The sequence below is a fragment of the Dermacentor andersoni genome, chromosome 6 (assembly GCF_023375885.2).
Source record: "Dermacentor andersoni chromosome 6, qqDerAnde1_hic_scaffold, whole genome shotgun sequence".
NCBI lineage: Eukaryota > Metazoa > Arthropoda > Arachnida > Ixodida > Ixodidae > Dermacentor > Dermacentor andersoni.
In genome coordinates, this window is record NC_092819.1 from 147,622,830 (window position 1) to 147,646,207 (window position 23,378).

Consider the following 23,378-nt stretch of genomic DNA (forward strand, 5'->3'; position numbering starts at 1 on the left):
GAACGCTGCCAACTGTCGAGCACTCCCGAGCCACTGCGCATTCTGTCTCCCACAGGCGGTGAAGACTGCCGTCAGCAAGGTGCAGCGGGTGATCGCCACGGTCGCCATACCTCTTTCCTGGAAGGCCCCCGGTGGGACGCTCGCCAAGTCCGCTAGCCTCACGTAAGGTCCTGTTTTCTCGCGTGAAGTTCGCAGAGACGTTGACAGAGACGAGAAAGGGAGAGAAAAAAGAAGTGCATACACTGGCGCTTCAGTGTGAGAGGGTATGCGGTACATATTAGACGGAAACGTATTGAATGCTAAGGCAACAACTAGGCTAATAGAAGTGTAAATTCTAACCTTACCGCCATATGTTTTAAATCGCGCTAGTCCATAACTATGCTTCGTGATGCACTCACTGGCGTTTCCGGTGAGGTAGTAGGAGGCTCTTTCGTTTTCTTTCTTTTCTTTCGAGATACGGCTTGTCATTTTACATGCGGAGATAAATAGGAGTGTTATATTTTAGCCACACTATAGATAGCATGCAAAGAACACGCCGCTTGGGGAGAACGAAGATGCTGGTGAGGAGTCAGCATCTTAGATTGCCTCCAGCATGAACTCAATTCGCGTGTTCAAGTAAGTATGCGTTGTTAACTATCTTGCAGGCCCTTTGTTTTGTTTGTTTGTTTTTTACTTCACTAATGGTCCCTTCGTGAGTTTTCGCCTTTTTCCAATGAAAATAAAGCGTCTGTCTCGCTGCTCTCCGGCATACAGCGCCTCCCCATTTTGATACAAGTGCATCACGACCAATTTATTTATTTTTTTCACTTGCTTACTTTGCTTTGATTTGCTTTGCTTGCTTGTTTTGCTTTGCTTTTGCAGCGTCAGAAGTTTGTGCACACTTTCTCGCACCCGTTCTCTGTCTTGAAGGAAAATTAGCCGGAAAATATTGGTTTAATTATTCAAAGAGTGTCAAGTGAACGTTATAAGCACTAGGGGGAGCAGAGGAGGCAGCGGGCAGGCTCCCTGTGTACATAAAATGAAGTCTTTCAAGATAACGCTAATATTTTATAGCCCGTAATCGGCAAAACCGTAAGATGCCTTGGATTGCATATGGATTCCATTAGGATTGCTGTGGGTCGTTTGATGGTCTTCTGTCGTATGACGTGTTCTTGATAAAGGTTTTCATACCGACGCTAATCTTTTTTTTTTTTTTTTGCCTACGTAGTTAGCCTGCAACGATCGTAGTATACAGGTTGTCCCACGTAACTAATGCCAAAATATCAAAATATGCGAGTGCCACGTAGCTGAACACAGCCCAAGTAATGTTGTTTGCCGTCGCTTCGAGCAAGTCAAACTATTGTTGTATTTCATCTGATTACAGAATTAACTATATTTATCAGAGCAAAAACGGCAGTCAGAGAATTGTAGGCGATCATGAAAAATTCCTGATCCACCTTTCTGTTGCTCAATACGTGCTACATAAAAGCTTTTTCTAGGCCTGAAAGAAACCCACCAATGCATTCAAAAAAGTGCCGCGACAAGTCGTGCGGTTTGGGTGGGAATCGAACGCGGGACTCCGGGACGCGAGACGAGCCCGTTTCTGGCTAACTAAAGGTGTGACTATACTCGCGGGCAACTTTGTGTGGAAGTGAAGGGGAAAGCTAAGGAGTGTTGGAATCTCAGCGCTGACACCCGTTGTTGCAACTGGGTCGCAAGCCCCAAGGGTAGCGTTGGCCTGGCGGCCTGGGGCACAACTGGAAGCATCCGAAGGTCCCGGCAAAGCATGAGTCGACTGCTAACAGAACAACTTGTTTATTCTAGCATCGCAAACGAGCGGCCGGTCATGTCGACCGAAGTGGAGAGACGGGAGAGCACGTTACTCGACGGAAGAAATCGGAGCCTCTCTCGGCGTCCGGGAGCAGCTGCTCTTATACTCTCGGAGTCGAGGGGAAGAAGGAACGTCTCTGGATGAGACCACGTGACGGCGGCGCTCGGGCACGTCGAGACTAGAAGGTGACGCATCCGCCGGGCCGGCGCCGGTCAGACCTCCTCGCTTCACACTTGGGGAGCTCCTCTCCCCGGCTGCCGCGCCTTGACAAGCGTGGGCACCAACATGCACACATACACACACGCACACACGAAGACACGTGGCATTGAAACACGCCTGGACGCGCTTGGCGGGGAGGCGTTGCGGCGGCGTCGAACGGGCCAAAATGTCCGCCGCTTTGAACGAAGCCCCGGCGTCCGTTGCATCCGCGCCGGCTATAGCGCGCGTCGTAGGCGAAACGTAACAGGAGGCAAAGTGCGCACAAGTGAGAGCGCTTCTGAAAAGTCCCGTGTTTTCATCGACGTTAGTTGAAGCCGGGTAAGATGAAACACCCTCTCATTAGCAACAGTTAAATAAGATATAACACACAACTGAATGTACAAGTTCACTTATTTAGCGGCTTTTCCCTTCCGCGTCTGGCCAAACGTGAAACTGTCGCACGTGGACGCTGCGTCGATTCGGCGTCTGTGCTGAGCAACGGAAAGCACTGTCAAGCGCTGGCGGGCTACTGCCGTAGCACACGTGCAGCAGCCACGTGACCGTGGCTTTCCCTTCATTGCCACAGAAAGTTGTCCGCGTGTGTAGTGCGTGCGTCATTGCACACGTCACGTGACAGCCATCTGGCTGACTAAAGGTGTGGCCTAGTTCGCGAGTCATTGGGCACGTGACGCTGCAGCCACTGGGGAGAAGGTGACTCCACGTCGTCAGTGTATAGACTGAGCGCGTTCGTGAGGTTCCGATGCCTACAAATGGTATTATACTTTCGCATTCCCACATGTAAGCAGTCTCGGCCGAATTTTGTCGGCCTGGGCATCCTTGACGCGCACCCAATGCACGGTACACGGACGGTGTTACATTTCACCCCCATCGTTATGCGAACACCGCGACGAGGATTTGACCCGGCGTCCTCTGGTTTAGGCGGCTCGTACCGGCAGATCTTGTAGGAAACTGAAATAGCTGCAACGCCGTCTGGCCGGTACCGGGTGCGTTTAGAAGCGCCACTTTGATAAACAAGTGCGCAAGGTCACCCGTGACGCACGCGCGTGCAGCTTTCCTGACATCACAATTTAGGTATGCGGCCGTACACTTAGCATGTTAAGGGTGCTAACTTCAGGCGTGTAATCTTCTTTTTCTTTTTTTTTCCTCAGGAACATTTGTGCAGTCGTTTTGGTCTTTGTTCCCGTTCCGGCTGTGTTTTATAGATGAGCCTGTGTAACCTCATCCCGTCCAACCCGATTTGGCCTGCAACCGCTTCCTTCTCTGTCTTTCAGGAACGCGGATACAACGGTCGCCCAGATCCACTACCTTCCGGGCTCTGGCAGTTGCAACGCCCTCCCCTCCAACAGCATCAGCCGCATGGTGTGTTCACTCGCTTCGCCGCATCCCTTCGCTCAACTTTCTGTGTGGTTGGCGTCTTGCTTTGAGCCTCTTTAGTCTCTGTGATGGCAGGTTCCTCGGGTGCGAGTTGTTAAACTGAGGCTCTGACGAAGCCATTTTCCCCCAGAACAAACTTAATATTAATTGCAAGAAAGAAAAATAACAAGAGAACACTAAACAGCAAACAGAAAGTACATAAAGAAGTACCACTAGCCACGGTAGTCCATGCGAGAAATTCAAACGACTCTCGATCTAGAACAAATAAAGAAAGAACTCGGTCGCCGAAAGTCTCATTTTCTCGGGCGGTACGTTGCCAGCACGCACTGGTACTTGCGTTGACGGCGGTAGGGGTGTAGCGGGCAGTGGCACACGATAGACGCGGGCGCACGGTAGAGCCAGCCCCGGGCGTCGGAGTCCAAGGCTGTCGGAGTCGAAAGTCGTCCAAGTGCGACCGCTACAGCTGAGCGGCGCACGTGCTGGTTCCTTGGCTCGCGGTTCCCCCGTGGCGCCTCTCACCAGCGTCGCTCCGGGCCTTCGGTCACCCCCAGGTGACCTCCGCTCTCCTCGCGGCGGCTGAAGATCAGCACCAGGAGCTCAGGATTAGTACCAGGAGCAGGAACGCCGACACCAGGAGGTGCAGCAGAAATAGCCGAGCCCTGTGCTCGACGGATCTCTCGGGTTCGGATCTGGACCCCGACGACCCCGACCTCGACACTAGCGATCTCCGAACCCCCGTACCCGAGCGATCTCTTCCCCGAGCGTTCCAGCCTGTCTCTCTCTCTGCTCCTTCCTCGTACCCGTGGTTTCGTGCCCATCACTGATTGGTTGATCATCTTTCTCCCTCGTCCGGCCGCTCGTGCTAGCGCCCGCCAACGTAGTCTTCCTTGTCGGCCACTCGATGGTGTTTGGAGCTGCCGCTCCTCCGCAGTTCTTTGTCCCTCTCCACTCACTCACTGTGTTGAACTAGCCCAAGTGTTGAACATTGGGCTAGTTGGTAACGGCGCATCTTGAATATGTTCACAGCGCACGCATACTAACGCAAAAGAGACAGGCAGAATGAAAGATCGCTCTTTCACTCTGCCTGTTCATTTTCCTTAGTATGTGGGGCGCTGAAAAAGATGCTCTTTACTCTGGCCGTCTAACAAATTCCTCGACAATCGTGCCTGCTCTTCGGTATCGAACATGAGACCTCGAGTACAAGAGCCCGACGCTGTAGCCGCACGGCCGGAATCACGGTCTGGGCAACGCGGGATCAATTCGCAGTGTTAGTTCGCACCGGCGCGCCACCGCTGCAGTCTCGGAGGCCACACGAAAGGAGAGAACGTCGCGCGCGCGCGCTGCTAGATCACGCAACATATCGACAAGGAGCACAAGACAGGAGCCCACCTGCAGTACATAGCTCCTGCATGGCGCGTTTCGGCGGTGGTTTCTTCTAGTGACGTATAAACCAGATCACGCGATAAGAAAGCAATGGCGCACTTTGTCAAGTCGAATTTCTGAACACCCTCCCGCACGCGAGTACTTCGTGATGCACATGCCGTATATATCTATCGTCAGATTTGTCAACTAATATGTAGCCCACGAATCTTACCCAATATGTTACCAATCTGAACAAATGTACAGGCGCCGACAAAAGTGGTATACCCCACGCAGCGGGAGCCGGAGCAACGGAAAACTGCATCTCGACGCCATCTACAGGCAGCATCTGGGATCGGGACAGCCAATGGGTGCCCTTTGTTATCTGCAGGCATGTCGCTTGACTCGTGTCAATGTAGATGGCGTCGCGATGCAGTGTGCCGCTGCCCCAGCTCCCGCTGCGTGGAATATATCACTTTTGTCGGCGCCTGTACATGAGGTACATAATTTACGAACACTACCAATATTACGAATTTTCTTCTTCCGTCGCAAAAACGTGTGTCCTCATCACTTGTATACATAGGTCGGCAAATTCACTCATGAGTTGACTAGACTCAGACTGACCCGTAAGTCTGAGTGAGCGCGGCTGAGTGGAATTTTGGTGTTTGAGCCCGAGTAAGCCCGGCTCAGTAGAATTTTAGTGTGACTAGGTCCGAGTGAGCCCTAGCCAAAAAAATACATTTGTGAGAGAGTCTGAGTGAGTTCTTCTTAATTTCCTACCTGTGCTTGCATACATATATAACAAATATTTACGCCTCTCACCAATCTTACAATGTACACATATTTCACAATAACAAAACCTTAAACGAATATTTACCAATCCTCTCAAAAAATGAATCTCCCACCACCAAATTACATATGCACCACCATTTAAATGCTATAATTGCGTTGCTGACGATAAACGTACCCGAAGGATGCGTTCTGCCTGAGTTTTCTTATAATGCGCTTAGCTGCCATCTTTTTGTTTGTGTACGAAGTGGTCAGCGTACCTCAAACTCTGTCAACGGCTTTCCTTTTCTTAGCTCATTCCGCAGCGAAGTTTGAAATAAGTTCTTGTTCAACTGATTGCAGTGCGATAACGTGGAGAGCTTGAACAAAGGGTGTTCACATCACACTGATTTATAGCGTTTATATCAACCTGCGAGACGACTTTTCCTTGATGGTGAAATGGACGTAGGCAGCTTGTTTTTGTTTCTTGTTTCTCGCGCGACGCTGTTTCGGAGTTGAGCGAGTTGTAGCGCGTCGTCACTCTTCGCTCATAGTCGCGTAAAAACCAATGAAGTCAAGTCGCCAGCGCCGCCGTATGGTCCCTTCATATCTTGTCCATAGTTTGCTGTTTTTCCTGCTGAAGTCCCAAGTCATTCACACTTTTCCAGAGATGGGCGCTCCAAAGATTGTTATCTTTCTCGACTTTTGTTTTTGATGCGAAAGCGTCAAGTGGTCCATTGAGCGAAAAATTCTCGCGTCTGTCGTCTGTAGCAAGGAAACGACACCTAAGCTCCCATTTCCATTGTCTGTGACGCCATATGGCATGAGCGAGCCTCCACGGAGCGGAGCCGTCGAAAGGCAACACGCGCTACTGCGGTTTAAGGGGCTTTAGGTATACCAACACCCGCTAGAGAGAGAGAGAGAGAGAGAGAGAGAGAGAAGGAGATTCTAGATGATGGGGAGGAAAGGTTGGGGTAAAGTGCAGCGCAGTAACTGTCTCTCAGCAGAGGACACCTCAACCGCGCTGCACAGGGGGTAGGGAATGAAAGTAGGGGGAGAGACACCCGCTAGAGAGGTGTTGGGTATACTGCGTGAAGGGGAGAGGGCATCGCCGTGATGGCACGTCACTCTCGCTAGCAAGCGCTCGCCTGCGTTTTCTCAGGCGAGAGTTTCGATCGCATGCTCTCGCCTGTGATCGAAATGCGTTCGCTTTCCCGCGAGGCGTTGAGTCCACAAGAAGCGCCAGGAACAGAACATCGAAAAAATTGTAACTCCATTCCAGCCTGTGAAAGTGTTTGACCAGCGGAGCTGTGTTGGGCGGCACGGCGGTACGACTGCACGTACAACACAGAGTTACACAGAAATGTTTTGGACCAGGAGACGCACATGTGCTACGAGAATAGTCGGGCCGCGCGTCGTTCCTCGGATCGTATTCCGTTGATTTGGGAGATATCGTTGTCAAGCCATAGTATGTCGCACACCTGGCAGTTCGATCCAAAGTGACGGTCCAGAAAGTCTCTCCGAAACCTCGCTCATCGGTTCGTGAAAGAAGCTTCAACATATCTTAGCGACTTGCAAGCACGCATTAACAGAGACCTGTATCTCCTCATTGCACAAACTGACGGCTACAGATTACAGCTTTTCACTCTGCGTCCTTTATATGTTGCATGCCGTCTGCCACAAGTACCAGACGACATGCGCCGCTGAGAACTGTAGTGGTGAGCGCAGCGCCACTTTCGCGTCATGATGCGGAGAAGGGGCGACCTACGTTCCAGAGGGGCCGGTCGGCACGCCTACTGCTCTAGCCACCACAATCATGTTGTAGTCATGCGGACGCGTCTCGTTAGGCGTATACGGGCGGCGGAATCGCAGATCGAGCTCAGAAATCGGACGCGCTATGCTCTCATAACTACCGTTTGAGGTGAGTTTAGAAAAAGCCAAAGCTCATTTCAATAGTTCTTGGCATGGAGGAAGGAAAAATATAGGTGGGAGCATTACGTCACGCAGCCAGCCTTGGCAAGCGAGCGTTCTCTGAAGCCACAGTGGTGGCCCAACACGTGACCTCTTGCGTCGAGATCACGGAGCAAGAATCGAGATTTACTGAGACGTTTGGTTCTCAGTAGCTATGCCATTAGTTTTTATTCGGTGCACGCTTGTTCAGCTGCCTTGCCGTGGCTCTGCCTGCAGAGCGGGCACACTAAAACCAATCGCGCACTTTGACGTGAGATCACGTGTTGGGCCACCAGATGTTGCTTCAATCGCGTTGCGGTATGCTCTCTCCTATCTTTTGCCTTCCTTCAGGTTTCCTGGCGATCAATGCGAGTGAGAACGTAGTACCCACGAGAATTCGCGCTGAAGCGGGAGCCATGGGTGCCGCCATGTTGGAAAACGCTCGCACATGTTGGAAAACGCTCGCACGATTTGTCCTGCACCATCTCTGCATGCGTGATGCGCGTGGTCGCGAGCTTTCGCGTTCAGGCACGCGTACGTGTAGTTCGGCCTTTAATAATGACAGACGCCACCTAGCTACTTTCGAACCTCCGTCTCCATGGTACTGATCTTGGCCAATGTCTGAATACATGTCCCCCATATATAGGTGTCAGATGTGCGAGCCACCGCTAGCGAACAATTTTCATTTCATCGCTTAGTGGCTGAAGTGGTAAGGGGACGGTCAGCTTTTTCGCATAATTTAGGCTTCGCCATTTCTAGCGTCCCACCACCTATGTTTCATAGCTGTAAAGCAAGCTACTTTCATCAGTGGTGCTACTTAGCGCATATAAAAGCAGCGGAAAGCACCGTAGCGCGGAAAGAAAAAGTTAAAGGTAAAAAAGAGCTATTGACGCCACAGTCTCACACGGGGCTCGACGCGCATTTACACCGACGCATAACTACCGTAAGGTGACACCTGACAAAGTGAGCACCAGTTCCCGGTATTGATCAAGCATTCGCCTCCACAGCGCAGGTGAAACTCTTGAGACCTCATCATCACAATCAGCGTAACTAGCTACACTAGAAATCAAGGCATCTACCAGAGGTGATTCAGGTTCACTTTGCCGCGTTATCCGAGCCCCGATACTGTACGCATGCAAATTTCTGGGTCATTGGTTCATCCATTCATTCCTGTCTATCGGGATAAGAAAGATTATCATTACGAGAAGCGGGAATTAGCGATGTTATGGCTCTGGGCATGATTAGCGGCTCGATATTAAGTCTAGCACGCATTCGGCACTGTGAACAGATTAGTGGCTATTTGAACATTGAACAAGAGAGTGAACTTGTAGGCCGAAGGCAGTTGTGAAACATTGCGTAGGGCCTTTGTTCCGCAGTGGTCGTAATTAGTGCTGGTGACGACGGCGGTGAATTTCGCAGTCTCGCGTGACCTTGCAGAGCTGGTTTTATGCAGGACGAGATCAAGTCTGTCATCAGCTCCTGGGACCAGCCGTGCATATCCATCATGCTGGGCGCCATCCTCTACACTGGCGCCAGCGGCAAGGGCGCGTCGGCGCAAAGTTGCGCCCTCTACCGATACTGCAAGGTAGCCCTGTGCAAACGCCTAATTACTGGTACTCCTAATTTCACCTAAGACCTAATTACCAGTATTCAAACTAACGTGACTCGGAACGTATATTCGTCGAAAACACTGTTTCGCATATGGTACGTTAGGCGGGCCTGTCCCGTTAAAGAAGTATCCCCGAATCTTTCTGTCAAAACCCCTCTGTAATTGTCTCCGTAATACTAATTTGACTAAACAATTTTTTCTTTTGGCTGCTACATGCGACATAGCGAAGGTAAGCACGCACACACACAAAGCGTCAATGTGTGTCCTTCAGTGTGTTCTTCGTTCTTCTCGTCTAGCTAGCGGCCGAAAACAAAAGTTAAGTACACACCATCAAATTGACCAAGAAGTTCTAGTAATGTAATTTCACATTTCCTATAAGAGGAAGCTTGTCTTCGCGAGCTACTCGTTAAATACCTAGAAACCGGGAAATCATCTTTATTGGCAACAGCTTCACCAATTTTGGCGAAGTGCCTTGGAGTTATGGGTAAGCGTCAAAGTATACCAATTGCCTGGAGCAAATCTTTAGAGCGCAGCTCTTGGGCGCCAGTTCCTGTGGCAAGCGTCAGCCTCGTCCCTCGGCGTCCTCGTAACCGAGCGAACGAGCACAGCAAAGGGATGAAGGAGCGATCGCGGGCCGAGGATGAAAGACGGCGATAGCGAAGAGAACGCGAGGAGGAAAGCGGGAGAGGAGGGTGCCGCGCAACCATGAGGCGGAAAGCGGAGGAGGGGTACGGCGAAAGCGTGAGAAGGAAAGCACAATGCCGCGAAATACGGGGTTTGCGGCGACGATGGCTAGGAGATGGCGCGAGAGTACCGCGCGTCGTCTGTATGGAAACGAAGCACTGCATGAGCGAACGTCTGTCTGCGGCTGCTACTGTGATTCGAGCCCACGCGTCACCCACGCGCTGCCCTCTCGCGATCTCCTGATTAGCGAGGCAGCCGAGCCACACTTCGCTCCGTTTGCAACGTGATTCACGAGACAGATTTTCCGCGCCAGCCAATTTATATCGCGAAATGAAAACACGTATACAACCGCGCTGAAATTTCGCATTAGGGAGTGTCGCAATCGTCGGTGAAATTTTTATTTCGTCACTGACCTTTCTTAGAAAAATTCTTGAAAGCATCTACATATCGATGAACTCACGTTTATATCGCAGAATTTACAACTATAACTCAATATTATATTATTATCAGTATTATTATCAGAATTCTGTAAACAGCAACACCTATTAGGAGGTGTATACCCGACGAAATTGATGTATTATGTACCATTCTGTAGTGCACCACTAATTTGTGAGTAAAGATATTACAAAACCCTAGCTTACATCGCAGCAATTTTACGTTAGAGGTTAACTCGGACGTCATATTTGTCCGCCTGAGATGATCTAACAGATGTAGTGAAGAGAAATTCAATGTGTCGTTTTGGTGATGCGTTGCATATTTGTAAACTTGGTGATTCAGTTTTATTTTTTACCTTACGAACCTTTTTCTAGATAATAAATCAAAATTTTAGGGCCTACGGTCAGCAGAATTCAATTTCCTACACTGAATCCAACAAATTTGTTCACCTCGTTGTAGCGGTTGTACATAAAGAGAAATAATGCATTTCATGTGTCTTAGAATTTGTATTTGTAGTGCATTTCACAAATGTTTAAAGTTGGCGCCCGAGCTAAAGCTTCCTGTTAACGGTTGGCCGCAGTGCCCATCAGCGTTAGTTGAAACTGTAAAGAGAGAACTCCTGTTCCGCGCCTGTTATTGAGCACTTGCTACATCACTCTTAAAACAGTTCCGCCCTTTGGGATCTATATTTGTTCTACACTCTTAAACAAAACTACACCCTGTGGGTCGTATCTTGCCACACAGCAACAATCGTCATCTGCCTTGCTTTTATTTCCTTTCATGAAACCTCTGCGCTCGATACTTTCCTGTCGAGAATGATGTGTCACGCTGATAACGCGCAAGCCGTTGGTGACTTGGAAATACCGGGCTCGCAGCGTTGAAGAAACGAAATGCGGGCATGAAAGATGACGAATATTGTTGTGGGGCAAGATAAGATCTATCTATCTATCTATCTATCTATCTATCTATCTATCTATCTATCTATCTATCTATCTATCTATCTATCTATCTATCTATCTATCTATCTATCTATCTATCTATCTATCTATCTATCTATCTATCTATCTATCTATCTGGAGCCCCGTACTAGCGCGTCCATCATAACCTGCTGTGGTTATGTGGTCATAACCCGTGGTTTCAATTTTGGTCTTAACCCACAGATGGACGGACGCACAGATAGATAGATCTGATACAGCCGTAGCTGTTATGTACGTGCCCTTACTTCGAATTTATGTCAATATCGTCCGCTGTGCGTCCGACGCTCCCTGTGCACCGTGAAAAGCTATGTCGCGCAGGTTGGTACGCAAATTCGGTGTTGCGACAATGTTCACCCAGATTAATCGCAACGTCGTAATGACGTTGTCACATGTACTCGTAGGAGAAATACGTTACATACATAACGGCCCAGTAAGGTGCTCCTGCTATCGCTGTGAGTGCGCGCTGGGAATTCCCGTAATACTGTCGGATTTTTTTTATGTTTAGGGGGGGGGGGGGGGGGGGGGGTCGTCCACATTGCGAAATCGCATTTCTCGTCGAGAACATGCTCTCCAGTGAAGTTGACAAAATATTTTCAAAATTCTGGTCCGGCAACCAGTCTGGTAGCTACGTGACCCAAAGACTGACTTATACTGTTCGTTTCCGCAACAAATGCCTTTGAATAATAAAAATAAAGGACTCGAGATCAAATGACAATGTATTCCAATCAGTTTTCAATGAGTTTCACGGCAGTGAGAACGTTAAATTTTGCACGAAAATTGGCTATATAGTATTACAAAACGTCTCTTATAAGCTTTTATTATCGTAGTTCCCGTGCAATTGCAGAATGAAAGTTAACCAGTGACGAAAATTGATCTACCTTATGCATAAGGCCAGTTTTGAGAAACGTGTATCTGAATTGTCTTTAAAGGCACCGCTGTTTCAGTTATCAATGTATGCAACTTCATTTTATGCTGATTAGCATTCTTTTTATATTTCGGGCACTTTTCGGGCTGCTGGCTGACAAACTCTTCGACGGCGCTCTGCAATCGTTGGGCGCGCACTGCAATAGTGCATGTCCGACTGATAAAAAGAAGAATGCCCGCTCTTGTAGCCGACAGAGAATAAAAGCTTTATGCCTGAAATAGACGCCGCGGCAATCGGCGGTAGTTCATTCGAAGACACATATGCTGAACTAAAATTCTACGGTTACAGCGGTACAAAACTTTCTTTGGTCGGGAGGCCGCGTTTAATGAAGATCTCTTTGTAATCTCCGAAGTGGCAGTGGCGTCGCTGTAGGACATACGTGTATTAATGCCATTGAACGTCGCTCTATTACAGATTGTAGATGAAGGTGTACGGTCTGTGGCTATATTTCTTGAATGCTAATCGCATTAATGTCAACAGTCATATTGAGATGGATTTCGCCTGAATTAGTTTCCACAGCGCGGAAACATACCACCTGTAGAAGCAATGCATTTCGCTGGGCATGTAGTAGTAGTGTCCGATAGTGGTGCAAGGCAAAGAGTTTCAAACAGGATGTTACCTTTTGAGTAACTACTGACTTCAGTTATGCAGTTATTAGATGCCCCCTGAAGTCACTAAATCAGAACGTGTGAGGAGGCTAGCTTTTCTAGTGACGTTAATCACTCCTGAAGAACAGGTGGCATCTTTCAGGGAACGACAAATGTGTCGCCAAATGTTTGCCGCTAATATTTCTTATGTTCCTTCAAACCAATCTTCGGAGAGCGCTAAAGTTAGGGCGACACACGCGAGCGCTCCTCCTTCGCAATAAAGACGATGAGCAAAGCGAGAACAAGGTGAAAGCAGGAGCCAACGTTTCGACAAGTGGACTTGTCTTCTTCAAGGCTTGACCAGGACTTGCCTTGAAGAAGACTAGTCCACTTGTCGAAACGTTGGCTCCTGCTTCCACCTTGTTCTCGTTTTGCTCATCGTCTTGAATTTCCATCTCCCGCCTTCCCCGTGTTTTCTCTCCTTCGTAATAATAAAGTGGCACAGTTGCCACAAGTAGCTTTCTCCGCACTGCACACAAATACTAAGGCGAAGTGTACTATGTGGGAATATTTAGGGCGATAGCATTATAGGCTAACTTCAGGCAGTTTTGGAGCTCATCTTCATCAGCCTTTTTTTAATGTACACTGCAGGACAAAGCCTTCGCCTAACGATTGCCCATTGCCCCTGTCTTGCTATAGCTGATTCCAACTTGCGCCTGCAAAGTTGCCAATTTCATCACCCCACCTAATTTTCTGCCCTTATCGATTGCGCTTGCCTTCCCTTGGCACCCGTTCTGTACCTCTAATGGGGCGCTGGTTATCTGCCCAACGCAATACATGGCCTGCGCATCTCCATTCCTTTCTCTTAATGTGAGCTAGAGTATCCGCTATCCCTGTTTGTTCTCTGATCCACACCGCTTTCTTCATGTCTATTAACGTTACACCTAGCATTCTTTTGTTTCTTTCCATCGTTCTTTGCGTGGTACTTAATTTAACCTACAAGTTTCAGCCCCTTACGGCAGCACCTGTAGAATGCAGTGACTTTGCTTTTAGTTTCAACGACAGTGGTAAGCCCCCATTTAGGATTTGGCATAATGCCTGCCGTATGCCGTATCTTTGGAGGCGTCCAACAGAAGATATCTTGAATGCAGTGCCGTTTGTTCTCTCAGAAAATGTGGTTCGATACCGAAGGTAGTGCAGTATAGCACGACGTCTCAAACCGTTCGCTGTCACGAGAGAAGAATGGGAGATAACTGGCAGGTGACGAAGGCGCAAGACATTTCAAGGAGCGACTGTCGCTCAAGAGACGCGCGCGCGCCATCGTGTTAATGGTTAAGAGCATTGGTCCGCTGTGCTGCAAGACGCGGGTTCGATCCCAACACCGGCCACGCTTTCTTTATAGCAATACAGGCGGGCTTCGTCCAGTTTTGAGCTATCTATCGGAAAGCTCAAGGAGTGTTGAGCGTACGGGAGCATGCCACAGTGTGCATGAAATCACAAGCTTCTAGGAGATGCCTCGAGACGTCACTTTGATAAATGAGAGGGTGCAAGAGCACTCGCGCTCTAAGCTGCTGTCAACTCACAAGCTGAATACGTCATCGCATGCTGAGAGAGTTAGCAGTTGAAAGTTCTGACTTATTTTTTTTTATTTTTTTACTGGCGCGCTGCATTTCTCTACCGCGCACTTAGTATGTGTTCTCGTCTACCGTAATCTGCCGTTCGATCTCTAATCGCAATTCTTTCTGCGTCAGCAGCTTTTGTTGGTATCGCACTATACTTGTCGCGTCCTTATCTATCCTGCGCGTGGCCATCACAATTTGCCCGAATGATTTGCAGTGATTGTTACGGGCTGAGGAAGCAAGCTAACTAGCTGAAATGCGCAGCCAGAGTCTAGTGTGTGGGTAAACGGAAGCTGTGAGTCTAGAAAGTTAGAAATAATTTGGGCTGATTATAACAATTGTGCAAAGGCTGACATCATGACATAACTGGCAGCCTCTCGCAGCACTGTAAACTACTGTGAACATCTGTAAACTATTGCTATTTGCAAACAATCGTCACATACAGAGAACTAAAGGCAATTAAATCAAATTGAGACAAAAAATTGTTCCAAGGGACGCACTGGTAGATCTGCGCGAAATTCCGTGCGTCTTTTCTTAAAAGTTGCCCACAAGTTTAAGCAAAGTATTACTCTCAAATTTCTCGGAATAGTTTACCCAACGGCACCAATTACTGAACGACTGTTCTAGTAGGCTGTTGGTGCGAATGAACACTAAAATCAGAGTCGAGTAATAAACGGGAATTCATTCATAATTCATTGTGCATAAAGGGCGACCAGTGTAGTTAAACGTTAGCAGCATAGTAGTCGCTATATCAAAACTAATTACGTATAATATTGTAAAATAGGCAAAGACATTGAACCGCAGTAATGCCCTTATAGGATACCCACTTCACCTATTTAATGAAATGTGTTGTCCAGAAAGAAAGTTAGATTCTTGAAACTACTTCAAGCAGAGTTCTGATTTAAGGCCTCACACTTATACAAGAGCTGACGAAGATTGGAATGGTTAAACAAAATGAAGCACTAAGTTTACGAATCTAGAACGCAGAACCAAAAGTTGATATCGCAGTTCTGTAAACTACGCCTGGTTACAGCGTCAAAAGTGGACAAATTTGATGTAAAAGTTCACAGTATGCCGTGAAATTTTTACAGCGCTCAGGAAGGTTCTGGAGAAGTGCTACTCACAAATTAGTGGTATACCTGAGAGCGGTGTGTAACGGATCAGTGTTAACCGCGTCAGATGTCTCAGCACGCGCAGCTTACGTAATTCTGATGTTGTTGTTTATTTATTTATTTAAGAATCCCTTTCTATATTCTCCCTATAAAGTGAAATGCATGCGTCTAGCCGTTTCTACCAAGCTTAGATGACACCCATTTCTACCAAGCCATCTTCTGACACCCATTTCAAAATCGCCCCTAATATCTTCACCGGTCTTTACTATACCTTGCTTCACGTCAAAGCAACGTTACTTTTTATTGTGAGGTACATAAAGATTTCCAAGAGGGCCGAATCCGGACTGTAAAACGTGTAAGTGGATTGTTGCGATTCTTCGAGAACGGAAAAAACTCGCACTGTTTTGACTACGAACAGTAAGACATGGAACCAGGTGTACAAACGCACTGTAGACAATCTTTAAGCAGATGGCTTGACTCATGTTCTAACTAGGCGTGGTAGAAGCGGTGGGACGCATGCATTTCGCTTACTGGGGAGAACACAGAAAGGAATCAGAGAGCAGAATGATAATGCTCAGAAATAAAGATTTCAGAGCACCAGTCTCAGCATATATATATATATATATATATATATATATATATATATATATATATCTGTGTGTGTGTGTGTGTGTGTGTGTGTGTGTGTGTGTGTGTGTGTGTGTGTGTGTGTGTGTGTGTGTGTGGCGCTCTGATGAAGACCAGGCCACCGGCAGAAACGTTACAATGGTATTTTTGTTGTTAAGCGCGTGAATATTGCTTTATTTATTTCATGTTCAAGAGGGGGGAACCTTGGGCCAGTTGGTCCGACATGTTTAAAGAGGAAAAGAACCGCGACGTAAGACGAAGCAATGGACAGGACGAACGGTACCGCTCGTCCTGTCCACTCCTTCGTCTGCAGTCGCGTCTGCAGTCGCGGTTCTTTTTCTTTCATGATGCATATATAATATAGTGAGTTTGCCGGGATCCGGTAGTTGACAGGCACTTGTAGATTGAGGACGCACGTACGAAAAGAAAAAAAGACCATGCTTTATTTTCTACGATTCGGCCGGGGTACGGCACCTGCCTGACGAAGGGCAGAAGGCCGGGCGCCGGCCGAAACGTAGCAAATGAATCGTCGTTTTTTCGTACGTGCGTCCTCAACCTACAAGTGTATTTATTCATTTATTTATTTATTTATTTATTTATTTATTTATTTATTTATTTACTACCCTCAGGACTCACAAGAAGCATTATAGATGGCAGGGGCTTTAGTATATCAGTACATATAAAATAAATACAAGGAGAAGTGAAGAACATAGCTATATCGCAAAAAAAAATACAGCAACTATAGGTAAATGAGTACAAAAGTAACACAGCAGGAAGAAACACTTAAAAATCAAGTAACAAGAATAGAAAAGGAAAACATGGAACAAAAGCAATGAAAGAAACTATAGCAATAGGTGACAACGCGGTAGTGACGCAGTTTTGAAGTAGGTTTATAATTCGTTTGTAAGTGCTCTGCGAAAACGGTCTGTATCTGTGATAGCGACTAGTGACGCAGGCAGGCGGTTCCACTCAAGACATGTTCTCGGCAAGAATGAGTATGAGTAGGTAACTGTGCGCTGCGCAGGTACATGAACTTTGAAGCGATGATCGACACGTGCAGAGATATAAGATGCTGGTGTAATGTACCGGGACTTGAGCTCGTGGTTATGATAGTCGACATTGTGAAAGAGGGAGAGACGAGATAATTTTCTTCGGGAAGAGAGAAGGGGAATGCCAAGAGCAAGTTTCATGTTAGTAACGCTAGTAGTACGATAATAATTGTTAAGAATGAATGGGACCGACCGATTTTGCACACTTTCAAGGATACTTATTGTAGTAGCATGCCCACGGTCCCATATTGAGCATGCGTATTCGAGGTTAGGTCGGACATAAGTGAGGTAGAGTTGTTGTTTTAGTTTCGGTAGAGCTAAATAAAAGTTACGGGGGGGGGGGGGGGGGGGGGGTCTGAGATAGCCAAGCATGTGGTTAGCGTTCGACGTAAAGTATTCAATGCGTCTATTCCATGAAAGATTGCTAGTAATATGCAGACCGGGATATTTGTAGAAACCTACTGGGTCAAGGAGAGTATTAAGCACGTAGTACATATATATATATATATATATATATATATATATATATATATATATATATATATATATATATATATATATATATATATTCCAAGGGAAGGGAAGCGTAGCAGGGGGCGGCAGAAAGTTAGGTGGGCGGATGAGATTAAGGAGTTTCATGGCCACAATTTGTACATGACCGGGGTAGTTGGAGAAGTATGGGAGAGGCCTTTGCCCTTCAGTGGGCTTAACCAGGCTGATGATGATGATGATGATGGCGATGATGATGATGATGATGTATACGCGCTGAACACGGCGACAGCTCGATACACTCCATTTTTTGGTTCCCTGCCCATGTCGGGGCGATTGAGGCGGTTGCTCTGAACTTCAGGGAGTCTGCCCACGAGGCTGCGCGTGGCTTTGCGACTCTCTCCCCGGACACAGAGATGCTCCTATCACGCACAATGAAATTACTAAATTCTTTTATTTAGAGAGAAGGGTTTTCCCACCGCCTCACCCCAAGCTAAGCAGGCCGCAGGCGGTAAAGCTCAGACTCTGTCAGGCTAACTCCTACCCGAATCCGGCGTCCCTTAACAGCGTATATCCCGAGATTTATCCGACTTGTTCATGCGTGGACTGTGGTGAGGCTGCTATTTTGTCTCACATGCTCTGAGAGAGCGGGTTGTTGGGCCCGGAGTTCACCAAGGAAGAGGGGGATGCGCTCCTGCGAAGTCCCGTCCTTGAGGACCAAATCCTTGCCGTCCAGCGCGCCCGCGATCGGGCCGGCAGGCTAGATCTGTCAGTCCCGTCTTGGGATTAGCCGGGTGCGCGTTTTATCGCGTTTTGCTGGACCCAATAAAAGCTTATTGACTCACTCATTCACTCTTGTGACAGCCTGAGACTTCCGTTCTGGGGGGTGGGAGGGGGGGGTCACATGCCAATATCGGAAACTCAGTGTTCAGTTTGCCCGTTCATGTTGAAGCTGCCCAAATTGTGTACCATGCTTGGACAGCAACCGGGGGCATGGGGTCTATCCAGTTCACATAACCTGTGGTCCATGCTGTCTTAGCAAGAGATTAGCTTAGTGCTTTAGTGCTTAGCAAGAAATATGCCTACCGGTCCAAGCTAGCAAACAACCTGGGTCACTGTGTATGTGCTAAATTGCCCAACAATCCAAAACGGGCGAAGTACAGATAATGAAAACTGTCGCTTTAAAAAAAAATATGCGGTCCCATCGGTGTTCTTCTCGCTCCCGCTTATTTATAGTCAGCTAATGCGTGATCGGCCTCGCGCTCATTATCCTGACCACTCCCGAACCCTTCTGTCGCAGGCCGAAACCCAGAAGGCGTCCTCGGAGGTCATCGCGGACGCCAAGTCGCGAGGCAAAAAGAAGGGGGGCGACTACATCATATACGACACCCCGGACCAAATACAGGAGAAGGTACGCCGCGGCGCGCAAAGGGAAACTTCTCCCGTCGATGAAAGGGGCTCCGAAGTGGACGAGTTTCTGACCGTTCCATTCATTCATTCATTCATTCATTCATTCATTCATTCATTCATTCATTCATTCATTCATTCATTCAGCTCAATGGCACAAGTGTACGGACCAAACGGCGTCTGCGCGACGCTGCCTGTACGACACCTGCCATTGAAATCGGCGCTAGGCCGGACATGTGCGCGTCCGTTGGTTGTTGTCCGGCGCATCGAGTTTCTTGAATGGCACGAGGCTTTCCTGTCTCCTTTCTCACGCAACGAGCTTTTCGGCAGCCGTGGTGACGCGCTTCTGTCTTGACAGCCGTGTAACTTGAAGTAACGTCTGCCGCGTGCCGTCCTGCTTACATGAGAGTGCGCTGTTGAGCTTAGTGCTTTGACGAAGAAGGGAGGAATCGCTGCGCGGCGCAAGAAAATTGACAGGACGGCGATTAACGAGAGGACACACTGCTCCATTAGGCGGCGCGGAGAGGTAGTTGGGCAAGCGCTCGCATGGTTCGTAAACTTTTGAAGCGGCCTGAATCGCAGTTGTCTCGAGTGGTGCACGTGGCCGGCTGCGAACTGTATACCTGCGTCCGCAGCTGCTACCTCGCGTTGGTTGCTAGGTTCCACTTAAGGGTGTGTGCTATCACGCACCCACCCTCGTATGCGTCCTGAGTCCCCACCATGCGTGGTCTTATTGCGGCGTCGGCCTGTGCTTTCTTTTTTCTGCTGCGATAGACTGCGGCCAGATCGGCCGATTCACCACTCTAGCCAAGCACTAAGACTGTACAAACTAGCTTTTTCTTGGCGGTTTTCGTAGCATGTTTGCTTGTTTATATTTGTATAACTATTTAATTTTGATGGTCTGTCTATATTCTTATTGATACTTCTACTTGATGTCCCTCCTGCAAGGGCCGTTTTCAGGCCTGCAGTGCTCTTGCAAATAAATAACTACAAAGTAAACGTAACCTGTGTAGTACACCTCCCGTGCATATTTATCTAGAAATATATTTTTTATAGTCTTAACCAAAGAAATAGTCTCGTCATTAGTTGTGCTCGAGCCAGATCTATAGCGACAACTGCGATACGGGCGTTCTTAACCCGTCGCTGCAAGCCTATTTCATTTCACCCCCCCCCCCAAAAAAAAAAAAAAGAAATATTTGTGCTGCTGGCTTATCTTCCTGGTGCAAGATGCGAAATCCTTTCTCTCGCATTGTAGGTTAAACTTCCTACACTTTAATACCCACTGCAATTATTCGGGGCGCAATCGACCACGTCTTCACGAGAGTTTTAAATACGTAAAAAGAATTTGCCGTGAATGGCCGTAAATAATTTATGCGGCACTAAAACCGTTTTAAACGCTGCATTTCTTATATTTAAGAGTATTTCCCACTCCAATTAAACCCGAATGCACGAAAACCTGTTTCGATAATATTGTATACGTAGCCTTTTACGTTTTGTACTTTTAGTATTATACGCTGTGTGTTTATGTAGTGCTTCTTTTTCTTACACTCGAAGAAACGAAATGAGCGCTACAAAGACGCGGACTGAAATAATAACATGTACGACGGACAGGCGCCTGTCCGTCGTAAATGTTCTTCTTTTAGTCCGCGTCTTTGTAGCGCACATTTCTTTTCTTCGAGTATGTTAAACCAACTCGCCCACATCAAGCTTCTGCTGCTTCAGATTTCTTTTTATTAATTCACCGCTCCTCTTTATGGTTTCGTAGCCCCTGAGGATGAAAAAATAATTTATGTAATTTTAGGGGGGGAAAAGCGAGCGCGCACGCCTCTAAAATGTGAAAACAGAATATAAGATTAATCTCATTTCCGAACGCCAAGTAATGTACATTTTCAAAGAGGTCACTGTGTTGATAGCGTAGCCTCAGACTTGTACACGTTACAGGATTACAGCTCAATTTACAGCGAAGTCGTTTGTTTCAAGAAGTCACATTAAGAATTCAGCTAGCCGTAAATTTAAAACCACTCAAGACCAGTTGAATTTTAAACCACTTTAAAAAGCTGCTCGCGTACAAGGCTTTCGAGCACTTGCGTAATACATATTTTTTTTTTTTGCGAAGGCCCTGCTCCATCCACTAATTTGACCTTTGCGTGTGCATCAGCCATAATGTTCTCCCCGTATTCATCAAATTTGATCTCGGGGGCTTTTACAGTTTTCCAGTACAGTAAACTAAATTCTAAGCCGTTTGATAAAAAGGCGCTTAAAACGTTCGAAAGCTCTTTAGGTTTTTTATTACAAAGGCCGTAAATAAGCCGTGATTTTCTAAAATTTTGCATTCGTACGACCCATAACCTTCCCCCTATTTTTTGTAAAGTGTAAACAAGGTGACTCGCTCAATTAGTTCATTGCGGACTCCCCGGACGCCCCGCGTAACGCATGTAAACGGGGAAAAAAGAAGCGCTCTGTTTATTCGTAGAGCTCATAATTAAGCCAGAAATGTCAGTTTTGCCTTAAATGCCCTCCATATTTTACCAAACGTAAACTCAGTAGGAAGTATAGAGCTCTCTTAGAACACTGGTAAACATATCAGATAGCCGGTTGTACATGACACTTTCCACCAACTGCTCAATTAGTCTTTTCTTTTTTTTTTAAAGGCTGCAACTTATTCACACACCAGTGAACTTGCTATGTCCGTCAGGCACACTACCCCTTTTATTCTGAATTTTATCTCAGTGACCTTTATACTTTGAGACAGAGGGTTATGTTCTGGGTCATTCCTAAGATGCACTTACAACGACCCGCAGTGCTCGGATCCCTAATTTACTGCAAACGCTGTAATAAACCCCCGCACACACCAGGAACGTTGCAGGCACACATCGCCTATATAACTTTACTATAACTCTACTTCCAGTTTCAAATAAATATGTACTTTACCAAGGATATCGCGGATGATTGGCATACGGGATGAAAATGGACAAAAAACGAGGGCTCAAGAAATAATTACTCAGTTGATAACTTAAGGGACACTAAAGAGAAAATAGCTTCGCGCTGTGTTAGTGAATTACCCTTCCAGACGCTTGGTACTCCTGGAAAAATGCAAGAGAAAAAGACGGATGACGACGGCACCGCCTTGAAATTCCCCCGCCAGCTCGACAATTTACCCGGTGGTGCGAGCTGCGTTTGGAATCGGTAGCTGACGCCCATCAATAACAGTTGAATAGCTGCTCGTTTAGTCGGTAGTGTCACTAATTGTACCGCTACCAACTGCGCACTTATATCAAGTTAGCGAATGAGGTGACGTAGGTACGAACTACAGAACGACTTTTTTTTATTTTTTTATTTTTTTTGAAAGCTGAATAGAGTGTTCCGGGTTCGATCCACATCCACAGCAGCCGCATGTCGACACGGACGGAAAGCGAAAAACGGTTGTCTGCTTATACAAACACACATGGGATCAAAATGCGCCCGGAGCCCTTCTGTTGTGTGCGACAGCGCAAACGACAGTTCATGCAGCTTCGCTATGTCGAACGCCGATTTAAAAATTATCAAATTATTCGTGTTAACGCAGGCGGGAAGAGCGAGGGACAGGGGCTGCCTCTACGTAGACCACATTGAGCTGGACGACGCCGAGTGCAAGTGCCAGCATAAGGAGCAGTTCCCACTGCTCAGCCGCGTCCGAAAGGGCCTCCAGTGATGACGAGGCGTGCCAGTGCCTTCCGCTGGCCAGGTCACGTGAACCGATAGACGTGACGTCACGAGATGCCTGCTGTGGCTTGAAGGCCGGCGGATCTTGCGCAGGCGAGGCGCGTTGCCTGTTATAGTAATTTTGTGTGCCATTACAACGTACAGTAAAGACAATTCGAATCGATGTGTTGATCTTTTTCTTTTTTTTTCTTCGCACGAGCGCGAGATCGCAGGTTCGATACCTGCCATGTGGAAACCGTTTTACTGCTACGTGAATTCTACATACCTGTACATTGAAAATTGTGTGCACGTTTAATAAACTGATTTTGTCGAAATTCTTTAGGAGCCCTCATCTACGGTGTCTCTCGTGTGCCAACTGCAGCTGTGTGAGGTAATTCCGCAATGCAGTTGTTGTTCTTTAAGACGCACAGCACGTACTTGAATATGCATTCGTTGATAAATTTGTGGAGGTGCGACCAAGTTCTTTAGGTATGTCCAATATCGTTTGGGGACCGAACCCAGAATCTCAGCATAAAGCACGGTGCCGGCTGCTCCCACGTCGACTTTATTGGGCATTTATGTTTGCAGGTTATACTGCGATCCCTGTGAATGTTAGTCAGCGCCACTCAGGGCCCACGGTGGTGAATGTGGAACATTCTTCCGACGGGTGACGTAACGTAGCACGTGAACATTTTCA

The 23,378-nt window shown here is 47.4% G+C and overlaps 1 protein-coding gene across 1 annotated transcript; it reads left to right on the forward strand.

Annotated features, from left to right (window-relative positions):
• LOC126523646 (uncharacterized) lies at positions 1-22,865 on the forward strand. The gene is made up of 5 exons (XM_050172248.2): positions 1-162; positions 3,301-3,388; positions 8,934-9,065; positions 18,894-19,004; positions 22,566-22,865. The coding sequence occupies exons 2-5, from the start codon at positions 3,386-3,388 to the stop codon at positions 22,689-22,691; spliced, it is 372 nt and encodes a 123-aa protein (XP_050028205.2). The 5' UTR covers positions 1-162; positions 3,301-3,385; the 3' UTR covers positions 22,692-22,865.
• Positions 22,866-23,378: the final 513 nt, after the last annotated feature.

Bases quoted from the DNA above. Each gene is read 5' to 3' on its own strand.
- LOC126523646 (XM_050172248.2), top strand. The intron at 9,066-18,893 runs GTAGCCCTGTGC...CTTCTGTCGCAG, and splicing joins CCCTCTACCGATACTGCAAG to GCCGAAACCCAGAAGGCGTC. The intron at 19,005-22,565 runs GTACGCCGCGGC...GTGTTAACGCAG, and splicing joins CGGACCAAATACAGGAGAAG to GCGGGAAGAGCGAGGGACAG.